This window comes from Nannobrachium achirus, assembly GCF_963921795.1.
Source record: "Nannobrachium achirus genome assembly, chromosome: 11".
NCBI lineage: Eukaryota > Metazoa > Chordata > Actinopteri > Myctophiformes > Myctophidae > Nannobrachium > Nannobrachium achirus.
In genome coordinates, this window is record NC_137820.1 from 8,692,824 (window position 1) to 8,717,738 (window position 24,915).

General features: G+C 41.5%; 1 protein-coding gene across 1 annotated transcript; it reads left to right on the plus strand.

The window, feature by feature from the left end:
• Window positions 1-253: 253 nt before the first annotated feature.
• LOC308294109 (uncharacterized protein) lies at window positions 254-11,938 on the plus strand (the record flags this gene model as incomplete). The annotated part of the gene is made up of 13 exons (XM_080736833.1): window positions 254-433; window positions 994-1,039; window positions 2,443-2,550; window positions 4,838-4,936; window positions 5,945-6,043; window positions 6,643-6,771; window positions 6,881-6,976; window positions 7,360-7,577; window positions 7,803-7,995; window positions 8,786-8,917; window positions 9,751-9,879; window positions 10,312-10,464; window positions 11,784-11,938. Exons 1-13 carry the CDS (start codon window positions 344-346, stop codon window positions 11,936-11,938), a joined length of 1,647 nt encoding a protein of 548 aa, XP_080592959.1. The 5' UTR covers window positions 254-343.
• Between the last annotated feature and the right edge of the window lie 12,977 nt (window positions 11,939-24,915).

A 24,915-nucleotide genomic window follows, 5' to 3' on the forward strand; every position in this document is an offset into this window, starting at 1 on the left:
AACTCGTCACCTCTGTCATTGTGAGGTATTCTTGGGAGGAACACTTTTTTCCAGTTATCAATATAATTTTAGGAAAACTCAAAGCCACATTATCTATGTGTAATAACATTGTTTCTATTCAATGTGTTCAAGTACTATGTTCTATCCGTCTGTCTTTCAATGTTATATGAGATACTTAAAAGTGTGGTTCCTGTGGAAATAAGCCTCGGCTTTCTAGGATCTCCTTTTAGTTGACCTTGTACCAGTGATTTGTACTGTCATGAAACTGTACTTTTTTCTATTGCAAACTTCTAATAAATTCTTCAATCAATCAATGTTGTATAGATGAGGAGGTATAGCCAAAATGTTCCAGCCACCGCTGCTTCTAACTGTGAATAGAGACGCTCAGTCGTGGGGAGTCGCCAAACTCTTCTTCCAGGAGGATGAAGCAAAGGTATGATTATATGTTAACTTCATAATGTACTTATTCAACCAGCAGACTGTTTCATTGAATACTACGCATTTTCCTCTCTTCGCTTTTTTAATGGCTACGTAGTACTACTACTAATAATAATGAATCACATTTTTATAGCGCTTTTCCAAGTGCTCAAAAATTGTTAATTCATTATTAAATTGGGAGGTGAAGCGGCGAACAGTAGACGCCAGCGTCCTCACTTCCCACATTCACACACCAATGGTGGCAAGTTGACCAAATAAATTGATCTTGATCTTGATAAGGCTTTTTTTCGTAGCTTTGTGTTGCAATAGCTGAACAGAAAACTACCACTGCATTGTTGAAACTCTTCAGTGATTTTCTATCAATGTGGTATTTAAAGGAGTAGTTCACATCCAAAATGACCTTTTTTCTATTGATTTTGACACGCTGTGGAGACTTGAGTAATTTTAAACCCCCAATCCGGAATCAATTGGGGACATTTTTGCCTTATAGGAATGCAAATGTCCTGGTTGTTTCATGATGACTGCATCTTTTATTCTACTGTTTACTTTCCATAGGCCGCCACATGGAAGAGTCTACACTATCAAGAGTTTTACAACGTCGGTATGTATTGTTTTTTACTAGTGGTTTCCACAGACTACTGTAATTGAGAGGTCTGTGTTAACGGACGGACTCGATGCTCTGATGAAAGCTCTTAACCAAAACGCTCATGGACTATGTCCAGGGGTGCCACAGAATACATGAGTCATTATGGAGATGAAGGACAATGTTCAATGTTCTACTAGCTCTCCCTCCGCTATAAAACTCAGAGATGAGGTTCCTCACTCTTGTCATCCACAATCGGGATGTTGCGGGAAGCTCCACCGTTCAGGAACACTTCTTACCTTTTGTGAACATTGTATCCAAAAGGTAAAGGTCCCATACCCGTCTCTTAAATGTTTACTTCTTTAATGTGGAAGAAAATCTAAGCAGCATTTTGAAATAAAGAGTTTAAATCGCTGTTTTCGACAGCCAGTGGCCAGTTTTATCGCCCAGACCACTAGGTGGCTGGTACACAGATGAATGGCCATTCACGTGACTAGTATTCGTGCTTCCGTGAAATTGCACTGGGAAAAACTGTACAGGCTGACAAAAACAGCGATTTAAACTCTTTATTAGCCGGATTTCAAACTCAGCTCACGCTTTAGTCTGAAACTGCCCTATTCTGAACGATTTCTGGGGGAGGGACTTTTGTGCGAGCGTGCACGCGTGCTGCCGCGCGCGAGTGATTGCGACGCACAGTGATCGCAACGCACGGTCACGGTGTGTGTGTGTCTCTGTCTGTGCCAGTGACTGCTTCCACACTGAACTGCGACCAGAAACATGTAATCAACATTAACAGCTTGGTGAAAACAGCGCGCATGCGTGTGTGTGTGTGTGTGTGTGTGTGTGCCCGCCGCCTGCCTGCCTGGTGTGTGAACTTCGTTTGAATCATTTCAACTGCTGCGCGGATTGGATATTCGTTAAACCCACCCCCACCCCCCGCGCTCATTGGAGCAGCCGCAAATTTTTGGCTGCTTGACTGCTGATTCATGTGCTCAGCTCCAGACCAGAGAAACAGTCCACTCTGAGAGTGGGCGGGTCTATGGGCTGGAAACCAGGCTAACTCTTTATTTCAACATGCTGTTTAGATTTCCTTCCACATTAAAGAAGTAAACACCTGAGAGACGGGTATGGGACCTTTACCTTTTGGATAGAATGTTCACAAAAGGTATAAAGTGTTCCTGAACGGCAGAGCTTCCCACAACATCCAGATTGTGGATGACAAGTGTGAGGAACCTCATCTCGGAGTTGTATAGCAGAGGGAGAGGTTCTGAAAGAAGCTAATGTTCTACCAAATGTCAACTTTTGGGTCACTGTCTTTGCTACACCCTCTTCCTTCAGTGTTACATTGAACCTTCATTTTCAACCCATGTCAAATGAGAGTCCCTCTTATTATTAAAGACCTTGTATTTCCTTCATTCCAGACCAGTATGTGGACTCCAAACTGGAGGTGAAGATGAGTTCTCCAGCAGCAGCAGCAGCAGCCAGTCCAGACGATATAAAAGAGGAATCTAAAGACCATTTGGACCTCAGTAAGTGTCATATGCTCTCTCTTGCTATCTTTTATTCTGTTCTTTTGTCGGGCTATCACCATATTCATGTTTCAGTATTTAATGATCATGGCAAGATATCGCAATAATCATGTGATGATGATCTATAGTCATCGGGAGAGAATTCTCTCTCTCTCTCTCTCTCTCTCTCTCTCTCTCTCTCTCTCTCTCTCTCTCTCTCTCTATTTGATTCTGTTCTGTTGTAAACGCTATCAGCTTATAATAATATTTGCAGGAAACTCAGTGGTTATTAGTCCTTAGAGTGGTTGTATTGCATTAGCTAACCTTCTTTCATCGCAACAGCTCACAAATCTTGCTGCTGTGTTCGCACATTGTTGAAATACAACAATGTGCGAATCTCTCTCTCGTTGGTCATGTTTTCAAACTCACTTTGGGTGTAAGTACTCTGTGGGAAGTCTCTGCTGTGCAAGCTGGTGGTTAGAAATTGTAGCTCTGTTTCCTCCGCACTTTGTGTGCATGTGGGGTGCATAGTCTGTCTTCCCTTGGGAGCGGGTTCAGTCTGTAGCAGCCTTTCTCTTTTGCGAGTCTACTCTGTACGTAGTCATGGCTTTCCTCCGTTTTTGGTCATTCAAAGTGCTCCAGTATTCTGCAAATGTATATTCTCTATTTAGGGCTAGATAGCATTCCATTTGGCTTTGGGTTTGGGTTGTCTCTTTCCAGTATGTCAGGTAGCATTCTTTTTGTTTTCATAGTTGACATATTTGCACTGTAGACATTTTCCTGACCAACCATTGCTGGCCACGAACATCTTGCCATTCCTCTCTACCACTCACTATATGGCAGATCGCCATCGCTATATTTTTCTTGATACTCTGCAACGTTTGTCCCACATTAACGGAGTCCATTCTGAAAGCTATCTCTCTAAATCATCACCAACTGTCTTTCTCTGCCTCCAGTGATCCCTGGGCCTGCTCATCTTGTCAGCTCACTTTGTTTTGTCTTTCTCATAATCTGATTGTTTTGGGGTCAATGTCAAAGTGCTTTGCTGCTTCCTCTCCTGCCTTAGAATTTGATATGGTGATTCAGTGGTTCCTGTGTAAATAAGCCGTAAAGCTTACTAGGCTCTCCTTTTAGTTGACCTTGTACCAGTAATTTGTGCTATCATGAAACTGTATTTTTTGCAAACTGCTAATAAACTCTTCAATCAATCAATGAATATCAAACAGGAAGCCATGTTTGCTCTCTAGTGTGTTCGTTGTGGAAAGTAATACTTGCACATGTTCCAGATGGTAACAGGTTATCATAGTAAACTTAGACACCTTGTGGCACTTGCATGTTTCTACAAACAAACACACTGGAAGCGTCTGTCCTGGGTGCTGTGGTCTCCGACTGTATCGGTTGCACGTGCAGCCGTGCACAGTCTGTGTCGCAGACTTATTTTCATATATATTTTTGGGGACCATTTTATAGCCTTTATTGACAATGGTGGAGAGAGAGCGTAGATGTGGAGATAGTAGGGGGATAATATTCAGGTAGGCCTAATGGCCCGGGCGGACATAATCAAACCAAGGATGTTTCTTTCACACAAAAAACAGAAGCAACAGTAAAATCCAAAGTAAAATAAAACTGCTTATTAAAAATGGGAGATAATATTGCACTCAATATACACTATATTAATCCTAGTGCAGGGGTCTTAAAACATTTTTCAGGTCAAGGATCCGTTAGCTCAGAGAGAGAAGAAGCAGCTGGGACCCCCACACTATATTGTATAAAATTGTGTTGCAGATTAAACCTTTTCATAGACGGCTTCCTAGACTTGACACTTTACTGAAAATAGCATATTATATATATAGCATAAGTCCTCCTCAGAATAGGAATGCTTGACTTGAAGTGATTAGTGTAAAAAAATGGATGAGCCTTTCAAACATTCAATAGGATTTGTGTCAATATCAGGCAACATCTTCGTCCACATGCATATTATACACCCCTTCAAAGGATTATGATCAGGGATCATTATGAAGATGATGGGCGATGTTCAAGCATATATACCTAAGTTCAACACCTCTTGAAGCATGGAGATGTATTTTGGGTCACTGTCTTTGCTACACCCTCTTCCTTCAGTGTTACATTGAACCTTCATTTTCAACCCATGTCAAATCAGGGTCCTTCTTATTATTAAAGATTTTTCTTTTTGCTACTCCCTCTTCCCTCAGTTTTACACTGAACCTACAATCTTCAATTCATGTCGAAATTTACAACCCAAATCAGAGTCCTTCTTATTAAAGACCTTGTATTTCCTTCATTCCAGACCAGTATGTGGATTCCAAACTGCAGGTGAAGATGAGTTCTCCAGCAGCAGCCACGACTGTTTCTCTTAAAGAGGAATCTAAAGACGATTTGAACCTCAGTAAGTTTCCTTCTCTCTCTCTCTTCTTTCTTTGTTTCACCACATCAACAGTTCAATTGTGTAAAATTCTCGTGGCAATAATTTCGGTGATAATGATAATCGATTTCTGTAGTCAGTCAACCGTTTGTTTGTTTGTTCACTTTAGTTCTACTATTGTGCTAGTGTGAATTTAAATGAAGCTAAAAAAGGTAAAAGCTTTGACTTAAGTAAACACTATTTCCTATTTTCCTAGTACCACTGTGTGTAGTATTATTGTCTCACACAGAGCCAATGCTGAACCAAATTAAATTAAACAAACTTATTCTATTCTTTCATTTCAGTGGTGGGGTTAGGCAAATATTTGAAGTCCAAACGGCGGGTGAAGATGAGTTTTCCAGTGCCAGACATGCACGCTGTTGACCAGGAATCTAAAGACCATCTGGATCTCAGTAAGATTGGGGGTGGGGGTAAGTCCCTGCGACATACTAGCGTCACGTCCAGGCAGGGTGGTGTTCTCACGCTGCCTCACGCTACAGAATCCTGTCCTATGGGCCTCATGGCTCGGCAAGGCTTACTACTACTACTAATGAAGCATAGAGTTAGTTTATGCAGGACACGCGAGTCTCGCCCGCCTCAGCTGTAATCAGATGTCAGTCAGCTCCTTTTCCTACTCCTCATTCACAGATCTGCTGATCATTACATCACACTGCTATAATCCAATCAGAGCTTATGCTCAGTAGGGAGGCTCAAATTTAAATACGGCTTGCATTCACTAGTCTTCAATCCGAAGCCTCGGATCTGCTGCTGCTGCTTAGCTGCCTCCTCCACCCCAGCCTCCACCTTTTGATCTGCGTCTGGCAAAGGTTCAAATACTTGTGATTTTATGTCTGCTGATTCAAGCTAATATGTCAATGTGTTGTTGCTATTGTGCTACTATTTTATCCCTTTGGGGGGGGGGGGGTTGCTTAGTGTTCCCTGATTTTGCATAGCAAGATACTATTATTACTATTCTATTATATTTTATTCCAGACCAGTCTGTGGAATCCAAACCGGAGGTGAAGATGAGTTCTCCAGTACCAGCCAATACAGACGATATAAAAGAGGAATCTAAAGACCATTTGGACCTCAGTACGTTTCGAGCTCTCTCTTGCTTTCTTTTATTCTGTTCGGATATTACTGTTTCAGTATTTGATGTGATCATGGCAAGATCACACCCTCCCCTGGATGTTGATGCGTAAGTCTAGAGACAAATTAACTCACCTTTCTGAGCCAATTCTTTTTTTTTAAACTACAGATTACATTTTGGTGTAATTGAGGTCAGGAAACATGAAAAATAGCCTAAGAATAAAAACAAAGGACATTTTGATGTCATAAGACCTTTAACGATGTTGGGTGATAACTACAAGTGTTTGTTTTGTTTTTGGAGCGGTGAAAGCGCTCCCAATAGACAGGTATGTCCGTGGGTATGTCCCTGGGTGGCTGGGTGGCTGGCTGGCTGGCCGTGTCCGTAGCCTGCATGGCAATACCTTGAGTGGCCACACACAACACACTAGTTAAAGGAGGGGCGCTGTTTTGTGCAGGCCAGGCACACTCACCACTCACTCACAGGCACAGTTTACAGTTTACAGTTTAGGCATTTAGCAACACACACAGGGTATAGCTGCTCAGATTCACCGCTCCACTTCGAACCGAGGTTTGATTTTTTCTTCCATGGGTGAATTCTGCAGAACCCCTCAGAGAGATGTCAGTGGTATCAAGAGAGACGGCCTCTGAAACACTGGCAGAGGAACAGAACGAGATGGACGAGGAATGTGGAATGATTGATTTAAACGCTTTTGTAAAGTTGTACAGGATAGGTATGTACTGTCTTCAGTGGTGGAATAAGTACAGTACTGAAGTAAAACTTGCAACATCACAACATAAACATTGTGCAGCCCTAGTTCTCATTCTATTCCTTCATTCCAGACCAGTATTTGGAGTACAAACGGCAGGTGAAGATGAGTTCTCAAACACCAGCTGAATCTGATACAGTTGATGTTAAAGACCACTTGGAACTCCTCAGTAAGTGTCATGCTCTCTCTCTCGCTTTCTCTTTCTTTCTTTTATGCTGTTCAATTTTCCACTAGAAGACACCCAAACAGAACATGGCAACGTCATCAACGTCATCATTAACAGGCAATGAGGGACCAGTATTCCTGGTGATGCCAGTGGTGATGTCATTGGTCTTAATACTGTATATTAGTTCTTGAAACGGTGATGCCAGTGGTGAGCTCACCGCGTGGCGTGCTCTGCTTCGCACAAGTATAGGCCATGCCATAGTTGGACTACTTGTGAGTTGGCACCTCGACAGAGTGCATTTCTAGTTGCTAATTATACCTCATCAACTGTACTGTATACTCCTCCCTTTAGCTTGATGAAGTCCAATTGTTGTCTCCTTTCCACAGTGAAAGACGTGGACAGCTCTGTCATCCTGTGGCAGTTCCTTCTCCAGCTCCTATTGGATGCCAGTAAGGAGCAGCTGATCTGTTGGACCAATGAGGAAGGGGGGGAGTTCAAGCTGCTCCAGGCAGAGCAGGTGGCCAGGCTGTGGGGAGCCAGGAAGAACAAGCCCAACATGAACTATGACAAGCTCAGCAGGGTCCTCAGACAGTACTATGTCAAGGTAACTTATTTCTTATTTCCACATAACAACTCAAAGGTATATTAATCACTTAGTTCATTGTTGAAAATTGGTGGTTCTCCCCTTTAACTTGTGTGGTTTTTTTTTTTGTGAGTGGCTGAATTACATAGAGATTATGATGATGGATATTTTTGACAAGTACATCTTCACGTACCAGTATTTTAACTTTGCCTGTCATCATATAATCCCTCTCATTTCTTCCTTTAGAACATCATCAAGAAAGTGAGTGGTCAGAGGTTCGTGTATCGCTTCGTTTCCTACTCAGACATCATTAAAGGGGAGGCTGCTGCTGCTGCTGCTGCTGCTGCTGCTGCTGCTGCTCAGACAGAGGGAGGAGATGTGGTCGGGGGAGGCACCCTGCTGGACAGCACCACACCAGAAGTGGAGTCTGGGGACAGGGGTAAGGCTGGTTGCACACTGCTGCGTTTTTTTTTGTATTGTTTTCGTATTCGTTTCGTTTTGTAAATCGAAAATCCTCAAAAACCTTTTCTGGCCAAGGAGAGAGAGAGGAGAGAGTGAGAGAGCAAGGGACCCATTGGTGACAGTTGCGAACCTGTTCCGAAAATAAATGACATAATGTGAGGTTGATTTTTGTATTTTTGTATTTACGTGCTCCGAAATCCGCTCCGATATTCCTCCAGAAAAAAAAGCAGCAGGGCTTCAAGCCGGTTAGGAATGACTACATCCACTCTGGGCTGTAGTGTACACCTCCTTACCCTCGCTTCGCTGCAAAATGGACGGCAGCTCAATGTATGAAAGTTTAAAAGGTATATATATTACAGAAGAAAATGAACTTTTACACAATATTCATTTTGTTGAGCTTCAAACTTAGTAGCCTACAGATGAGATACCAACCCTCCTTTTGGTGTGTCTCCATTACACAACAGCTAAGAAAAGTATAAACTGCGTAAAATGTAGGCTACATGTTTCTTAACATGCCGATTGCTTATAATCTATAAAACATTTGATATCTCTGGTGTGAAATGTGTGGTCGGCCACATAACTTAATCCACAGCCTGTACTTTTCCAAGGCAGATGTTGGCTTCGGAAAAGGAATGAAAAAATGCTCCCTTGTGGGGACCCAACTGGGGGTGCCGACCCACAGGTTGAGAACCACTTGTCTAGTCTAAAGTCTCTCATTGGATGAAACTGGTATCCCGTCCTGAAAATGTATTTTCTGTTTACTAAAGATCTGGAGAGAGGTCTTCTGCAAAACGCACGGCCAGAGTTAGGAGCCAGAGCCGGAGGATGTGCACGAACCGTTGGGAAGCCAGAGCCTGAGGAACCAAAACCGGAACCAGTTCATCACACTGTCAAAGCTGGTATGTGGACTGACTTCATGTCTGCTGTACAATTAAAATACCGGTGATCTCAATCCTTTTCATTTCAAGGATCACCAATAGTTACAGTGGGCTAAACAGTTCATTTCAGTGAATGAACAATTTCATTCACGTGCACGGCAATGATCCGTTCAAATGATTCTGGGGGAGAGGGTGGGGATTATGATCGAAAGTGTGAATGTAACAGTTTCAGGAAGTAAACGAGTTTGTTCACCTTCACGGCAATTAAATACATTATTTATATTGAACGAATCCCAGCAAGGGATTAAACGACAACTTTGTTTTTTTACAACAAGGGTTCATATTTTAGATTGTAATTAGAGAAAAGAAAAATTGAGTGTTAAAATGTTTTCATTTACTTCGTTCTATTGTTTTATCACGTTTAGCGTGCTAAAACGTGGGGGCATGCGTACGCGCATGGGGGCATGTGTATAAGTGGCTAAATATGTATTGCTATTTACAGTAACCCCAGAAGTCACATCTGCCCATGAAAGATTGCGGTGCATCTTGGGAATGGGCTTATTCTTTGTAAAAATACATATTTAGCCACTTGTACGCATGCCCCCAACCACTGAAATCAAAATAATTTAAATCTCTAAAATGATAGAAAAGAGTAAATGAAAACATTTTAACTCATCTTTTATATTCTTTAATTACTATCTAAAATAAGAACCCTTGTTGTGAAAAACCAAAGTTGTCCTTTAAGGCAAGCTTGTCTTAAAGCTAGAGGCAGTCTATTAGGGAATGAATTGGACTTGTTAACCGTGTGAGTGAGGCCTGCCTATGACTGAAACTAAATAAAAATGTACTGTCAGAATCAGTGGAGTCCAGCCTGCAGATGAAGATGAGTTCTCCAGCACCAGCCAGCACCGTTTGTCCAGAGCCCTCAGGAGGGGAGAAGAGACGGAGGCGATTACCCCAGCACTTCCAGAACTTTGATTTGGGTGAGTTGTAGGGATGGGACCATATGAAAATGTCATGTCATTTACGATATTATCGCAATAATCAAAATATCCCCAACATCCATTATCCTGGATTTGTAATTAATTTAAATTTAAATTCAGTTAATATCTTGGTTCGGTGCATGTTACAGAATATACACCGTGGTTAGTCACTTTATTTACCCGTTATTTACAGCCAGATTAATGAATTGGGCCCAACGTATCTGTAATCTCATTTTCCAAGAAGAAACACAAGATCTCTGTGGTTTGACTCATATGGATATGAAGAATTAACTGAAGGTGAGAATACAGCGCTAATGTTACTGTCGAATTTGTTAAATGTTTGCCAGAAACAGACTGTATCAAATATGAGTGACTGACTATCGTAAGCGATAAAGAGCACCGACCTGAAAATGTATTTTGTTTACTATAAAGAGCTGGAGAGAGGTCTTCTGCGAAACACACGGCCAGAGTTGGGAGCCAGAGCCGGAGGATGTGCACGAACCGTTGGGAAGCCAGAGCCTGAGGAACCGGAACCGGTACCATCACATTTGGAACCGGAATCGGTTCATCACACTGTCAGAGCTGGTATGTGGACTGACTTCATGTCTGTTATACAATTAAAATACCGGTGGTTCTCAATCCTTTTCATTTCAAGGACCACCAATTAGGGATGGCCAACGGTTAACTGTTACCGTTAAACCGATAAGAAATTGGTTACCGGTAAGCACTAACGGTCAATTTTGACCGATAAAAAAGAAAAGAAAAAGGAAATCAACCCATGTGTCACACCAAAAGCCCCGTACACCAATATCTACGCAACATCAAGTCATCAACCATGCAACTATACGCGCTGTGGTCACACATTTCTGGGACACCATTGTCTGTGTAACATCCAGCATTCACGCAACTGCGAGTCTGCGACGCGAGTCGTACACGCTGACTTATTCAACAAATGCTCCGTCGTCGATTGGATTTTACAAAACAGACCCCGTCACATTGAATCCCGTTTAAGAAGAGCTTAAAACACAACTTTCTAATGTTACATGTTGATGACGTGAGGAACGCTAAAGTCGTCTTGGTTACAGAGTAGGATATGCGAAAATAACAAAGCTGAGCTCAGAGTCGCAAATTCAATGATCGCTGCATCAGCACACACAAAACACGGGCGAGAGAGAAGAACATTAATGAAATGGACATCACGTTTAGCCGATTCAACCACTCCAAAAGTTATACGATTGAAAGTTATTGTTCTACATACGAGCATCTCGCTGCGGCTGTTTAGTTAGGCGATAGCCAGGGAGTGCACAGAATGTTAGAGAGGCATGGGCTGAATGGCCTTTTGGTGGACAATTCTGTTGATAAAAGTTAAGGGCTCCAGCCCCGTTTGCTGTATGTGCGCACGTGCCTGGCGAAAGCGCATCACATTACAGACTGATCATTTCAATGCCACCGTTTCTTTGCAAAAACACATTTCTTTTAGAAAACATTTGTATTCTTGTTTCTCCTAGTTTTATTGTTTGTAATGTGTAAATATGGCACTTTATTTATTATTTCCTTTTTTAAATCGCTAAAATAGCGCATTTTTGAACACATTTCCTTAACGCATTTTTGAAGACATTTCCTTAACGGTTAACGGTTAATTAACTGATAAGGCCTTTCGGTTATCGGTTAAGAAAAAATCTCCATTTGGCCATCCCTACCACCAATAGTTACAGACTAGTGGTGGGCAAAACAGTTCATTTCAGTGAACAAACGATTTCATCCACATCCGTTGAAATGATTCTGGGGGAGGCGGCGGGGGTTATGATCGAAAGTGTGAATGTAACAGGTATGTTTCAGGAAGTAAAGGAGTTTGTTCACGTTCTCTGCAATTAACAAAATTGTTTATTTCGAACGAATCCCAGCGAATCCACTGTCAAAATCAGTGGAGTCCAGACTGCAGATGAAGATGAGTTCTCCAGCACCAGCCAGCACTGTTTGTCCAGAGCCCCCAGGAGAGGTGAAGAGACAGAGACGATTACCCCAGCACTTCCAGAACTTTGATTTGGGTGAGTTGTAGGGATGGGACGAACAATATGAATGTGGTGTAATAAGCACTCAAATATGTTTTATTAAGTAAAAGTTGCAATACCAAATTATAAACATACTCTGTTGCAATTAAAACGTCCTGTTAATTGTGCAGCCCTAGTTATTATTCTATTCCTTCATTCCAGACCAGTGTGTGGAGTCCAAACTTCAGGTGGAGATGAGTTCTCAAACATCAGCCAGTACAGTTGATATTAAAGAGGAATCTAAAGACCATTTGGACCTCAGTAAGTTTCTCTCTCATTCTCCCTTTTATTCTCTTCTCTCTTTTTGTCACACGAGAAGACACCCAAAAGGTTAAGGCTTATAATTGCGACCGAAGGTCGCATTATACCCTGAGAAATCTTGTAGCTTGTCTGACTGTCAGTATTATCTGACTGTCAGTACAGGAAGTGATGTCACGTGATGTCAGTGAGTCACAGTGATGTGGTACAGAATGACTCATGGGCATAACAAGGATGTCACGTGACATCACTTCCTGTACTGACAGTCAGACAAGCTACGAGATTTCTCAGGGTATAAAAGTATGTATCCAGAAAAAGAAAAAAAAAACTTTTATGCCCATACATGGAGATTTCTGATGTCATAAATCCCAGGCCGAAAATGAGAATGTTAGGGTACCCCCTTATGCCCATATATGGAGATCCACAGGCATCAAACCAAGGCCCTAACTCACCAAGGCCCTGCTTGGCATTACTTACGTACGTTTTATGTCCATATATGGAGATTCCTATATTGTCAATATTAAGGACATTATTGAGGGTATTATGTTATCAATATTAAGGACATATATGGGAATGTCCATATTTGGTAATGTCCATAATATGGGCATGTGTTGACATAACATAACTATCATGAAGGGGTCTCCATATATGAGTAACTGGTCCCATATACATCACTGGCCAGATGGCCAAGAATTTGGGCGACCATGTCACCCTGAGGTCGCAAGTCACCCTGAGGTATCTTACTATAGTAAGGTAAAGTTAGCCTATTGCTACATCAATCTGGGAACTAAATCTAAATCACTAGCTTTCTTCACAAATGTGTTCATAAAGGTGTCTAATATCACCTCTGAACTTTGTCAAACCCAACTCCCTTGACATACTTTGTGGGAGCCAATCAAAGTTATTGGGTATCCCGAGGGCCTGGGATTAAAGGGGGAAAAATAAAAAATGGCCAATATGAACGTATGAGGTGTGTAATTTGGGTATTTTTGGGCTGCTGAATCCATTCCAACCATTCGTTTTCAGTTAAAATGACTCCTTGGCCATAAAATAGGCCACACATACTTTTGTGTGTCCATGAGACATTATAATATTGGCAATAAAAAAAAGGTTAGAGTAGGGTTTGAATTCATGAAAACTATTCAAGATCAAGTGGGTAATCACACATGACACACAGGATAACATGATACAATCTGACAAGGAACACTCAAACACAGAGTTTAAAACATAGGGACTAACAGGACACAGGTGAACTCGAATGACATGATTGGCTAAGCCTTAGCCAATTAGGCCTTTTTTTATGGCCAAGGAGTCATTTTTACTGATAACTAATGGTTGGAATGGATTCAGCAGCCCAACAATACCATAATTACACACTTCATACGTTCATATTGGCCATTTTTTATTTTTCCCCCTTTAATCCCAGGCCCTGGGTATCCCGATACCCCCAACTTTGATTGGCTCCCACAAAGTATGTCAAGGGAGTTGGGTTTGACAAAGTTCAGAGGTGATAGTAGACACCTTTATGAACACATTTGTGAAGAAAGCTAGTGATTTAGATTTAGTTCCCAGATTGATGTAGCAATAGGCTAACTTTCCCTTACTACTAGTAAATACTGGGACAAACAGGACCCAGTTAGAATGTGTAAATGACCTCAGACTTTGGTCCTCTATGTCAGGGTTTCCCAAAGTGGGTGCCGTGATGCCAGTCCAGGGGTGCCGCCGAATACTTTGATAATATTTGGAATTCATCAATATCACTTCACCATGCTTAGTAAAACAGACCTGATTTGCACTGTACTTGGACGAGTTATTTTCCCCATCTACGGCCAACTCTTAACCAAAAATAGCAGATTTTGACACGCTGTGACAAGTTGTGAAGGCGGGCTGTGAGCTTGTACATCGGGTATTTTTGGTGAACTTTCCCCCCAGAATAGGAATGCTGGTAAAGTTAAATGTCAAGAATGTGGAAACAGATATTTCTCTGTGACATAGCCTACCATATCTCAGGTGGAAAGATGTGCATATGTTTACGTGGCGTATAAGTTTGAACAGTGTAATTCAGGGGTGCCTTGGAATGCCCCGAGTCAAAAGAAGTGTGAAAACCCCTGCTCTATGTTGATCCGTTTCTCCCTGTCTTCATCACTATATAACCCGTTAGGACATGAAACACATTAATTACTTTAACCATTATTTTATGCTTTAACTATTAAAAAAAAATGCAGATCGCACGCTGCAAGCTTTTGAAAAATCTTGAAAATCTGTGCAAGTCTTTGAATATATTGACCCCATTCTATAAATGTCTTATAAATCCTTCTAAGGTTTTTGAAAACCCCATGTTTTCTATGTCTTTGGTTCTCAAACCTTTTCATGTCAAGGACCCCTAGAATAACTTTATGTGCTTTTGGCCGCCGACCCCCATCTTGAAATATTACGTATCAGGGACCTTTCCCCAGAAGCAAATATTCGAGTTACAAATGTTCGCTTTAACCCTTTCCATCTGCTTCTATCTGTCTCCCTCTCTCTATCCCCCCCCACCCCCCCCACGGATCACGGATCAGGTTTGAAGTCTGACTCTCAGAAGTCTGAGTTCACGAGGAGATGCAAAAAGTATTTGATCAATGCTTCCTCACCTCAGCTTTGTGAGGAAGCGGAGGACGAAGAAGATGGGGAGTGGACTCCGTCTCTGTCTGGTAATGATACTGCTTTTTTGTTTGGTTTGTTTAATGCAGTATATTAGGTTTAAACCAAACTTGTTGTTGCCTAAACACAACAAAACCAAAAAACATACACAATTAAAACACACAAACAACAAATATAGAAAACATACCATAACACCAAAATGTACAGGGTCCAACACACCTGGTCTTCACAATGACATTCAGCCAGGAAGCGTCCAATACCTTTATGGGTGGTTGCCATACCTTTGCAAAGCCTTTGTGATTGTCGTGTAAAATGGATGTTTCTCTAAAGGCAATATCCTTAAAGGACAACTACGCCCTAAATATCTAGGCTATATTTTCCTACTTATATTGATTCCAAAAGACTGTCCATGGGGTCTATTATGCAGTTTCCCCAGCAGCCCTCATAGGTTAGAGTGGAGCCCATAAGCCTATCGCTTTAACACTATTTGTTGTGGTCAGAAGTGATTATTGTTTTTCATGAATGTGTTACAAGTTGTCATTACAAACACATCCTTGCCTTTGTTGTCCCACACAAGCCGTCACACTTTCATAAATCATGTTTTGGGGTGAGCATTCGGCACAACTGCCAATCAAAGGGACTGTACTGGCCAATCACAGCGTGTCTTTTCCGGGACTTGGCATAACACAACTCAGAAATGGTTGGAATGCTGCCACATTCCAAGAGCAGACTACAAAGTGCTGAGTCAGGCTTACTACCATCGATTTTTTTTGCAATACTGCATTTCACATGCAACCACATTAGGTGGGACAAATCACTCACCAGAGTGATTACACCGGCCTGTCTATAATTCCTTTGAATTTCAATCACATTCGGCACAAAGCCGGGCCGGGAATCTGACCGAATCTCCCAACGATCAATCCAGTGCCTGTTAGTGAGTAAAGTAGGTAGTAAAATCAAATAAAAAAGTTTAGCAGCGTGAGATGATCATAAAATTAGAACGTAATCAGTAGGCAGCAGAGTACAGCTTTATGTGTTATTTCACATTTTATTTTGGTTTGTTAAAAATTGGTTTCTTTATCTTCCTTCATTCTTCATCCTAGGCATCTCTCCAGCCCAACTGCCAATGAAGAAAGACACTTCACTTCAAGTCACTTCAAAGGGTGCTCCCAAAGGTCACCAGTCAATAAAGCACCAGATAATTCATACGGGGGAAAGACCCTGGCAGTGTGAACATTGTGAGAAATGGTACAAAACAGTCAAGCTTCTCAAACATCATCAGCTAATTCATACGGTACCCTTGGAGAGACCCTACCCCTGTGAGCAGTGTGGTAAGACATTCATTAAAGAAGCGGATCTCAGGAAACACAGGTCACTTCACGGAGGGCAGAAACTTTACCGCTGTGACCAGTGTGGGAAAAGGTTCAACGACGCTCAAAATTGCCGACGTCATCAGAGAACTCACACAGGGGAGAAACCTTATAGTTGTGACCACTGTGGGAAAAGGTTCTCTTACGCTCCATCCTGCCGAAGTCATCAGAGAACTCACACAGGGGAGAAACCTTATAGTTGTGACCAGTGTGGGAAAAGGTTCCACGACGCTCAAAATTGCCGACGTCATCAGAAAATTCACACAGGAAAGAAACCTTATAGTTGTGACCACTGTGGGAAAAGGTTCTCTGACGCTCCATCCTGCCGAAGTCATCAGAGAACTCACACAGGGGAGAAACCTTATAGTTGTGACCAGTGTGGGAAAAGGTTCCATGACCTGAAAAATTGCCGACGTCATCAGAGAACTCACACAGGGGAGAAACCTTATAGTTGTGACCAGTGTGGGAAAAGGTTCAGCGGCGTTCAAAATTGCCGACGTCATCAGAAAATTCACACAGGAAAGAAACCTTATAGTTGTGACCACTGTGGGAAAAGGTTCTCTGACGCTCCATCCTGCCGAAGTCATCAGAGAACTCACACAGGGGAGAAACCTTATAGTTGTGACCAGTGTGTGAAAAGGTTCCATGACCTGAAAAATTGCCGACGTCATCAGAAAATTCACACGGGAGAAACCTTATAGTTGTGACCAGTGTGGGAAAAGGTTCCACGACGCGAAAAATTGCCGACGTCATCAGAGAACTCACACAGGGGAGAAACCTTATAGTTGTGACCAGTGTGGGAAAAGGTTCACTGACGCGCCATCCTGCCGAAGTCATCAGAGAACTCACACAGGGGAGAAACCTTATAGTTGTGACCAGTGTGGGAAAAGGTTCAACGTCGCTCAAAATTGCCGACGTCATCAGAAAACTCACACGGGGGAGAGACCCTACCCCTGTGATCTGTGCGATAAGAGGTTTGTTGAAAAGAATTATGTCCAAAAACATCGGATGATTCATACCCAGGAGCCCAAGGAGAGACCCTACCCCTGTGAGCAATGTGGTAAGACATTCCCTACAAAAGTTTGTCTCAGAAAACACGGTTTAGTTCACACGGGAGAAACCTTATAGTTGTGACCAGTGTGGGAAAAGGTTCAACAACGCTCAAAATTGCCGACGTCATCAGAAAACTCACACAGGGGAGAAACCTTATAGTTGTGACCAGTGTGGGAAAAGGTTCACTGACGCGCCATCCTGCCGAAGTCATCAGAGAACTCACACAGGGGAGAAACCTTATAGTTGTGACCAGTGTGGGAAAAGGTTCAACGTCGCTCAAAATTGCCGACGTCATCAGAAAACTCACACGGGGAGAGACCCTACCCCTGTGATCTGTGCGATAAGAGGTTTGTTGAAAAGAATTATGTCCAAAAACATCGGATGATTCATACCCAGGAGCCCAAGGAGAGACCCTACCCCTGTGAGCAATGTGGTAAGACATTCCCTACAAAAGTTTGTCTCAGAAAACACGGTTTAGTTCACACGGGAGAAACCTTATAGTTGTGACCAGTGTGAGAAAAGGTTCAACAACGCTCAAAATTGCCGACGTCATCAGAAAATTCACACAGGGGAGAAACCTTATAGTTGTGACCAGTGTGGGAAAAGGTTCACTGACGCTCCATCCTGTCGAAGTCATCAGATAACTCACACAGTGGAGAAACCTTATAGTTGTCACCAGTGTGGAAAAAGGTTCAACAACGCTCCAAATTGCCGACGTCATCAGAAAACTCACACGGGGGAGAGACCCTACCACTGTGATCTGTGCGATAAGAGGTTTGCTGAAAAGAGTTATGTCCAAAAACATCGGATGATTCATACCCAGGACCCCAGGGAGAGACCCTACCCCTGTGAGCAATGTGGTAAGACATTCCTTACAAAAGGATGTCTCAGAAAACACGGTTTAGTTCACACAGGGGAGAAATCTTTCCGCTGTGACCAGTGTGGGAAAAGGTTCAACAACGCCGATAATTGCCGACGTCATCAGAAAACTCACACAGGGGAGAGACCTTACCCCTGTGATCTGTGCGATAAGAGGTTCGCGGACAAGGCTACTCTCAAAGGTCATCAGATCGTTCACACACGGGAGAAACCCTACCAACCATTTAAAACGTCTTCAGTCTATTCATACAGGAGAGAAACCCTACACCTGTGATATTTGCGGCAGAAGATTCACTCAAGAGATTTCTCTCAGAAAACATCAGATCATTCACAGTGGGCCTAGGGAGAAACCTTACCAGTGTGTGCAGTGTGGTATGAGATTCACTGTAAAGGCTAGTCTTAAAGGTCACATGTCACTTCACACGGGGGAGAAACCCTACAAATGTGACCAGTGTGGGATGAGTTACAGAAAGAAGTTTTTTCTCACACGTCATCATAAAGAGAAACATGATAGAGAAAGAGATAGATTCACAAAAGCCCTACCAATGTGACCAGTGTGGCAAGGGATTCGTTTCAAAGCATGGTTTCAGATTTCACCTGGGATCACAGCACCAGATAATTTGTGAGTGGCAAAGAATAGTGTGTGACCAGTGTGGACTAAAGTACCAGTCAGTTCAGAGTCTTGCATGTCATAAGCTGGAGTGTGGAGTGGAGAAACCCAAACCCTACCCCTGTGAGCAGTGTGGTATGAGATTCCTTTCACAGAGTATTCTCAGAAAACACTTGTTAGTTCACTCTGAGGAAAAGACTCATCAGTGTGACCAGTGTGCGAAAAGGTTCAAATATCCTTATAATTTAGAACGTCATTAGAGAACAGTTCATATGGGTGAGAAACCACACCAGTGTGAGCATTGCGGTTCACTTCAAAGACAGGTGTGGAAGGTCATAAGGTAATTCGTACAGGGGAGAAGTGTGCACAGTGTGGTAAGAGATTTAATGCAAAGTGTAATCTCAGAAGACACAGGTTAACTTATAATCATAAGATCCTTCATAGAGGGCCCAGGGAGAAACCCTGTGGAGTGGAGAAACCCAAACGCTACCCTGTGAGCAGTGTGGAAAGCGATTCCCTACACAGAGTAGTCTCAGAAAACACGCGTTAGTTCACTCAGAGAAGAAATCTCATCACTGTGACCAGTGTAGGAAAAGGTTCATATCCATAACGAATTTAGAACGTCATTGGAGAACAGTTCAGAAGTCCTACCAATGTGAGCAGTGTGGTAAGAAATTCAATTCAAACTTTAAGCTCAAAAGCCACCGATTTTCTCACACCATGGGGAAACCTTACCACTGTAACCAATGTGGGAAAAGCTTCCGGACTTATTATTTCAAATGCCATCAGAGAACTCCCGGAGAAACCCTACCACTGTCAGCATTGTGGTACAAGGTTCCTCACACAGGGTGCTGTCGACAGGCACTCTATAATTCACAGAGGGGAGAACCCCTTCCAATGTGGCCACTGTGGGAAAAAGTTCCCTCTTGCTGATGATTTAAAAAGTCATCAGATAACTCACAACGTTCATCAGGGGAGAAACCCTTCCAATGTGAGCAGTTTCGTTATAGATTCACTGCAAAGCATAATCTCGCAGGTCACATGTTGATTCACACAGGGGAGAAACCCTTCGAATGTGGCCGGTGTGGGAGAAGGTTCCGAAGTAAGAACCTTCTCAAATCTCATCAGCAAAAGAAACTCACGCTGTGACTTAGTGAGTCCATTCCCAAGTCAGCTTGGTGAAAACACAGATATAAATAAACAAGCTAGAGTAGGGTGACCAGACGTCCCGGTTTGGCCGGGACAGTCCCACTTTCAAGCTACGTGTCCCGGTGTCCCGACAAATATCTGTTAAACACTAATATGTCCCGGTTTTCAACATTGACTACAAAATTGTCACGGTTTTCGGCTGAATTAAAATAATAGTAGCTGTTTTCAGTGGTTGCATAGACATTTAATATGTTCTTTTTATATAAACATGCTCACCTAACCAATCAGAAAACATGAATAAATACATTGTGTGTCTGAATTCAACGCTGAGACTGTTTGTCTATCACTCACTGCCTGTATGCAACCCTGCAGCGTGTATGTGCGTGTGCACGAATGCTAGAGAATGGGCACGCGCGTACGCAGTAACGTGCGCATTGCTTTGAGGGTCCCGGTTGTAGGCAACATGGTTTAGCGTCCCGGTTTGAGCGGCTGAACATGTCTTCACCTTAAAGGACAACTTTGTTTTTTTACAAGAAGGGTCCAATTAGAGAAAAGAAAAAGTGAGTGTTAAAATGTTTTCATTTGCTTCGTTCTATTGTTATTGCGTTTACCATGCTAAAATGTGGGGCATGCGTACACATGGGGGCATGCCTACAAGTGACTAAATATGTATTTTTAGACACAATAAGCCAGCAGTTTCTTTATTGCTATTTACAGTAACACTTCTAGCCCCCATAAGTCACATCCAACCATGAAAGGTTGCGTTGTATCTTGGGAATGGGCTTATTCTGTGTAAAATGACATATTTAGCCACTTGTACGCATGTCCCCAACCACTGAAATAAGAATTTACAAAAAAAAAAAGTAAATGAAATTATTTTAACACTCATCTTCTATATTCTTTAATTACAATCTAAAATATGAACCCTTGTTGTAAAAAACTAAAGTTGTCCTTTAAGCTAGAGTCCGATTGGAATGTTTTCCTTGACTGGATATGATCCAACACAACACAATGGCTCGAGATTATCTGATGTATTGTGGAATGCCCTACTAACTGCCTTAAAGGAGTGTACATCCCTACTCTCCTTTAAAACTCCCTACTCTCTTAAAAGTCACTTACAGGCGGCTGCAATTCGAAACTGATAAAAAGACAAAGCCTCTCCTACCCCTGACCTTTTTACTGTATTTTCTGTTTTCCGACTGTTTTATAATGATAGTTTTGCACAGTAAATGTCACATGTCACTTCACACGGGAGAAACCCTACCAATGTGGCCAGTGTTGTGTGGCTCATTCTTAATCTGTGTGGTTGCAAAGACACTGCACTAGATGAAACCAGAAAGCACACATTTGATTTACAATAGCATTATAAATTCATAAATGTTTTTTTTTTTTTTTTTTTTTTTTACTGCCGTTTCCGTCAATATTAAATTACATTTCTGTTGTTTTGTGTGAAAACAAAGTGTGTTGCGATTACACTGAAAGCTAATAATCAGACAGATTAAGAGCCAATAGACTCAAAACATCACGTCCATTGTGTGAAAAGGAACCAAAATACATTCTTACGCTTTGGAGAATTAGTCCAGTGTGCAGACTTTATTTAACATTCCATTATTAGTTATTCTATTAACATTGTTTCTTCAAAACAATAAATAGCAAAAGGTAGCATTCAGTCGCTCTCCTCTATAGCCTACAGAGGAGGCAGAAACAACAGTATCAGCCATGGTAACTGATCACAGTAAATGTGGGACAGAGAGCAAGAGGAGTGTAATAGCTTACCACCGTAAAATCAGCTTTAACCCGAATTTTTGGCTTTAGCTATTAAAAAATCAAACCTTGGTTCGAATTGAAGCGGTGGACAGATAAAACTTCTATTCTGAATGTATTTGGAGAGCTGGTATGACAGTTGGTATAATAGGTTTAAAAAATAAAATAGATTAAAACACATACATTAAAATAAGAATTTGTAATTAAATAAATACATAAATAAATATAAAGTGTTTAAATAAGACAGATAAACCCTGAAGGCCAAATTATCATGTGAAGCTTGACCAATCCTCAAAGTATCCATTCATCTGACCGGGAGGGACACCGCACACATATTCTAGATGTACAGGACATATAAAGCCTATTCATTCTGAACTGAAATGACCATATATGGACATGGGACACACATTTTGCTTTTTGAAAAAGCCTATTCATTCTGGACTGATATTTTACACGTACGGGACAGGAAAAACCTGTTCATTCTGGCCTGGAGTGACCATATATGGACATAAGGTAACGGACATTCTGTTTTTGAAAAACCCTGTTCATTCTGGACTGAGATCACCATATATGGTAATTAAACGGACATTCTGTTTTTGAAAAAGCCTGTTCATTCTGGACACAAAGCCATTCATTGGAAGCGGTTTCCACCGCTTCAAAAAGAAAAAAAATAGCACATGTGTATTGTGGGGGTTTGGGGGCTCTCTGTGCCCACGGAAACAAATGTAAAAGTCCAGTCCTTTGTCCATCAATAGTTGGTTTTATTGAAGAGACGGGGAATACAGGTTAGACAGATGTAGCTTCCATGGTGAACCCTCAAACAGAACACCTCTCGGTTTTCTACGTACTTGAATTCATGTGTGTTGGGTATGCACAAAGTTATGTGTGTGACTGTGCGCTGCAGCCTAACATAAACACAGGAGGAGGAGAGAGCTGTAGCAGAGTGTGTGTGTGTGTGTGTGTGTGTGTGTGTGTGTGTGTGTGTGTGTGTGTGTGTGTGTGTGTGAGTGTGCGTGTGCGTGTGCACTCTGGATGAAATCCAGATGTCCTGACTCCCTTCACATGATCCATTAATTGAGGCCCAGGTCGACCTGTCACACTGACTGCACGTCTAGTGGAATGTCCGGCCTGGCCATGTACAGACTGTTCTTGTGTGTGTACAAATGTATTATCATATAATAAATGTATAACAATTTACTTCACACATATACAAGCTCACAGCACGGCACCAGTGCTGCGAGCTTGTATATCTGCTATTTTTCAATAGCTAGTACCAGTAAGACTCTGTAAGGGGCAAAGCGCCCATGTGCACCATGCAGCACATTCTTACTTTAACCATTATGTTATGCTTTAAATATTACAAAATAGCAGATATACAAGCTCACAGTGCGGCACCGAGTGCCGTGCTGCGATCTGGTAGATCTGCTATTTTTGAAAATTGGTATTTGAATATTTTGACCTGATTCTATAAATGTCTTCAATGGTTCTCAAACTTTTTCATGTCAAGGACGGTCAAAATTAGGCCTACATGTATTTGGCCATAGAACCCCATCTCAAAATATGTTGTTCCAGGCCAGGGACCCCCCTGAAGCAAATATTTGAGTTACCGGTACAATAAGATATATTCAAAGATTCGCTAAGGATTTCACAATTTTTTAAATAATTAAAACATAAAATAATGGTTAAAGTGGTTCTAGTTCTTAATGGGTTGTAATACAGTGGGAAACTATAAGTTATAATACGTTAATAATATTCATCATGCTCTTTTTTTTTCTCTAACCTATGGCAACTGGAGCTATTGAATGATAAGGTTTATTCATATCGTGCTTAGTTAGACTTTTCATATGTCTGCTGCTATTCAATATTTTGAAGATATATTTCTCTTTCAAATGTTTAGGGGTCATTTTAACATCTATCCAGGCTTTTTGTTTTTCCATGATAGATCATTGAAAACGCTCATACTTGGCTCTGGTGACTGATATTGTCCTTCTACACTAATGCGTTATGAAGGGGTTGTGTTCTTTTTCTTATTAAAGAATAATCATTTATTTTATGTTTTTCATCCAAAAATAATATATAAAGAATTAATGAAAACGTAATTGTAAAACATCAGTCACCATTGATTGATTGATTGAATACTTTATTAACAGATAGGCCTACAGGTACAGGGAAGTACAGTGCAATACAATTGGAGTTCTTCGTACTCAATTCAGGTCGGTGTTTACAATTAATCTAGCGTGATTCAGATGCAGTTTGAAGTTACAATGGTTAAATTACAGTGGGAAGTGATCAGATTTATATCAAATATCTAAATACTGAATCAAGCAACTTAAAAACCGACTAATATAAATTATATAATATATAACAATGATGTAATAGAGTTGACCCCTGACACACAGGACAAAGCATAGACATGTCACCAGCTCATTAATAAAAATATAGATTTATTGACATCAATATTATATCAACATGTTTACACACTGTCAGTGCGGACACACACACACGCACGCGCACACACACACACACACACACACACACACACACACACACACACACACACACACACACACACACACACACACACACACACACACACACACACACACACACACACACAGAGAGAGAGAGAGAGAGATAGTGACAGGGCCCCCTAGAAGAGAGGATTTGTGTTGAAAAGATTACCGTAGCTTTTGTGCTTTTCATGTTCAGGACCCCGAATTAATATGTATTTGTCGTCAGACCCCCATCTGAAGATATGTTGTACCATGTCAAAGTATCCCAGCAAACATTTTGAGGTATATTAGACATCTAATATACATCTAAACTTATACCAGACGTCTAAGTTTATACGTATAAAAATGGTCTAGATTTGCAAGTTTTTTAGACGTCTAAACTTAGACTAGACGTCTAATATACGTCTAATAGACGTCTAAGTTTATACCTGGGTCTAAATTTAGACTTCTAATAGACGTCCGGCCGTAAGGTCTAAATATAGACGTCTATTAGACGTCTAAATTTAGACCCAGGTATAAACTTAGACGTCTATTAGACGTATATTAGACGTCTAGTCTAAGTTTAGACATCTAAAAAACTTGCATATCTATACCTCTGGTAGACCATTTTTTATACGTATAAACTTATACTTCTAGTTCAAATTGTTTAGTGGGATGTGTATGTGTCAAAGATATTCCACAATTTAAGATTTCCACAGATCTGCTTGTACTGTAGATCTGCTATTTTTGAATATCTGAAGTATTAA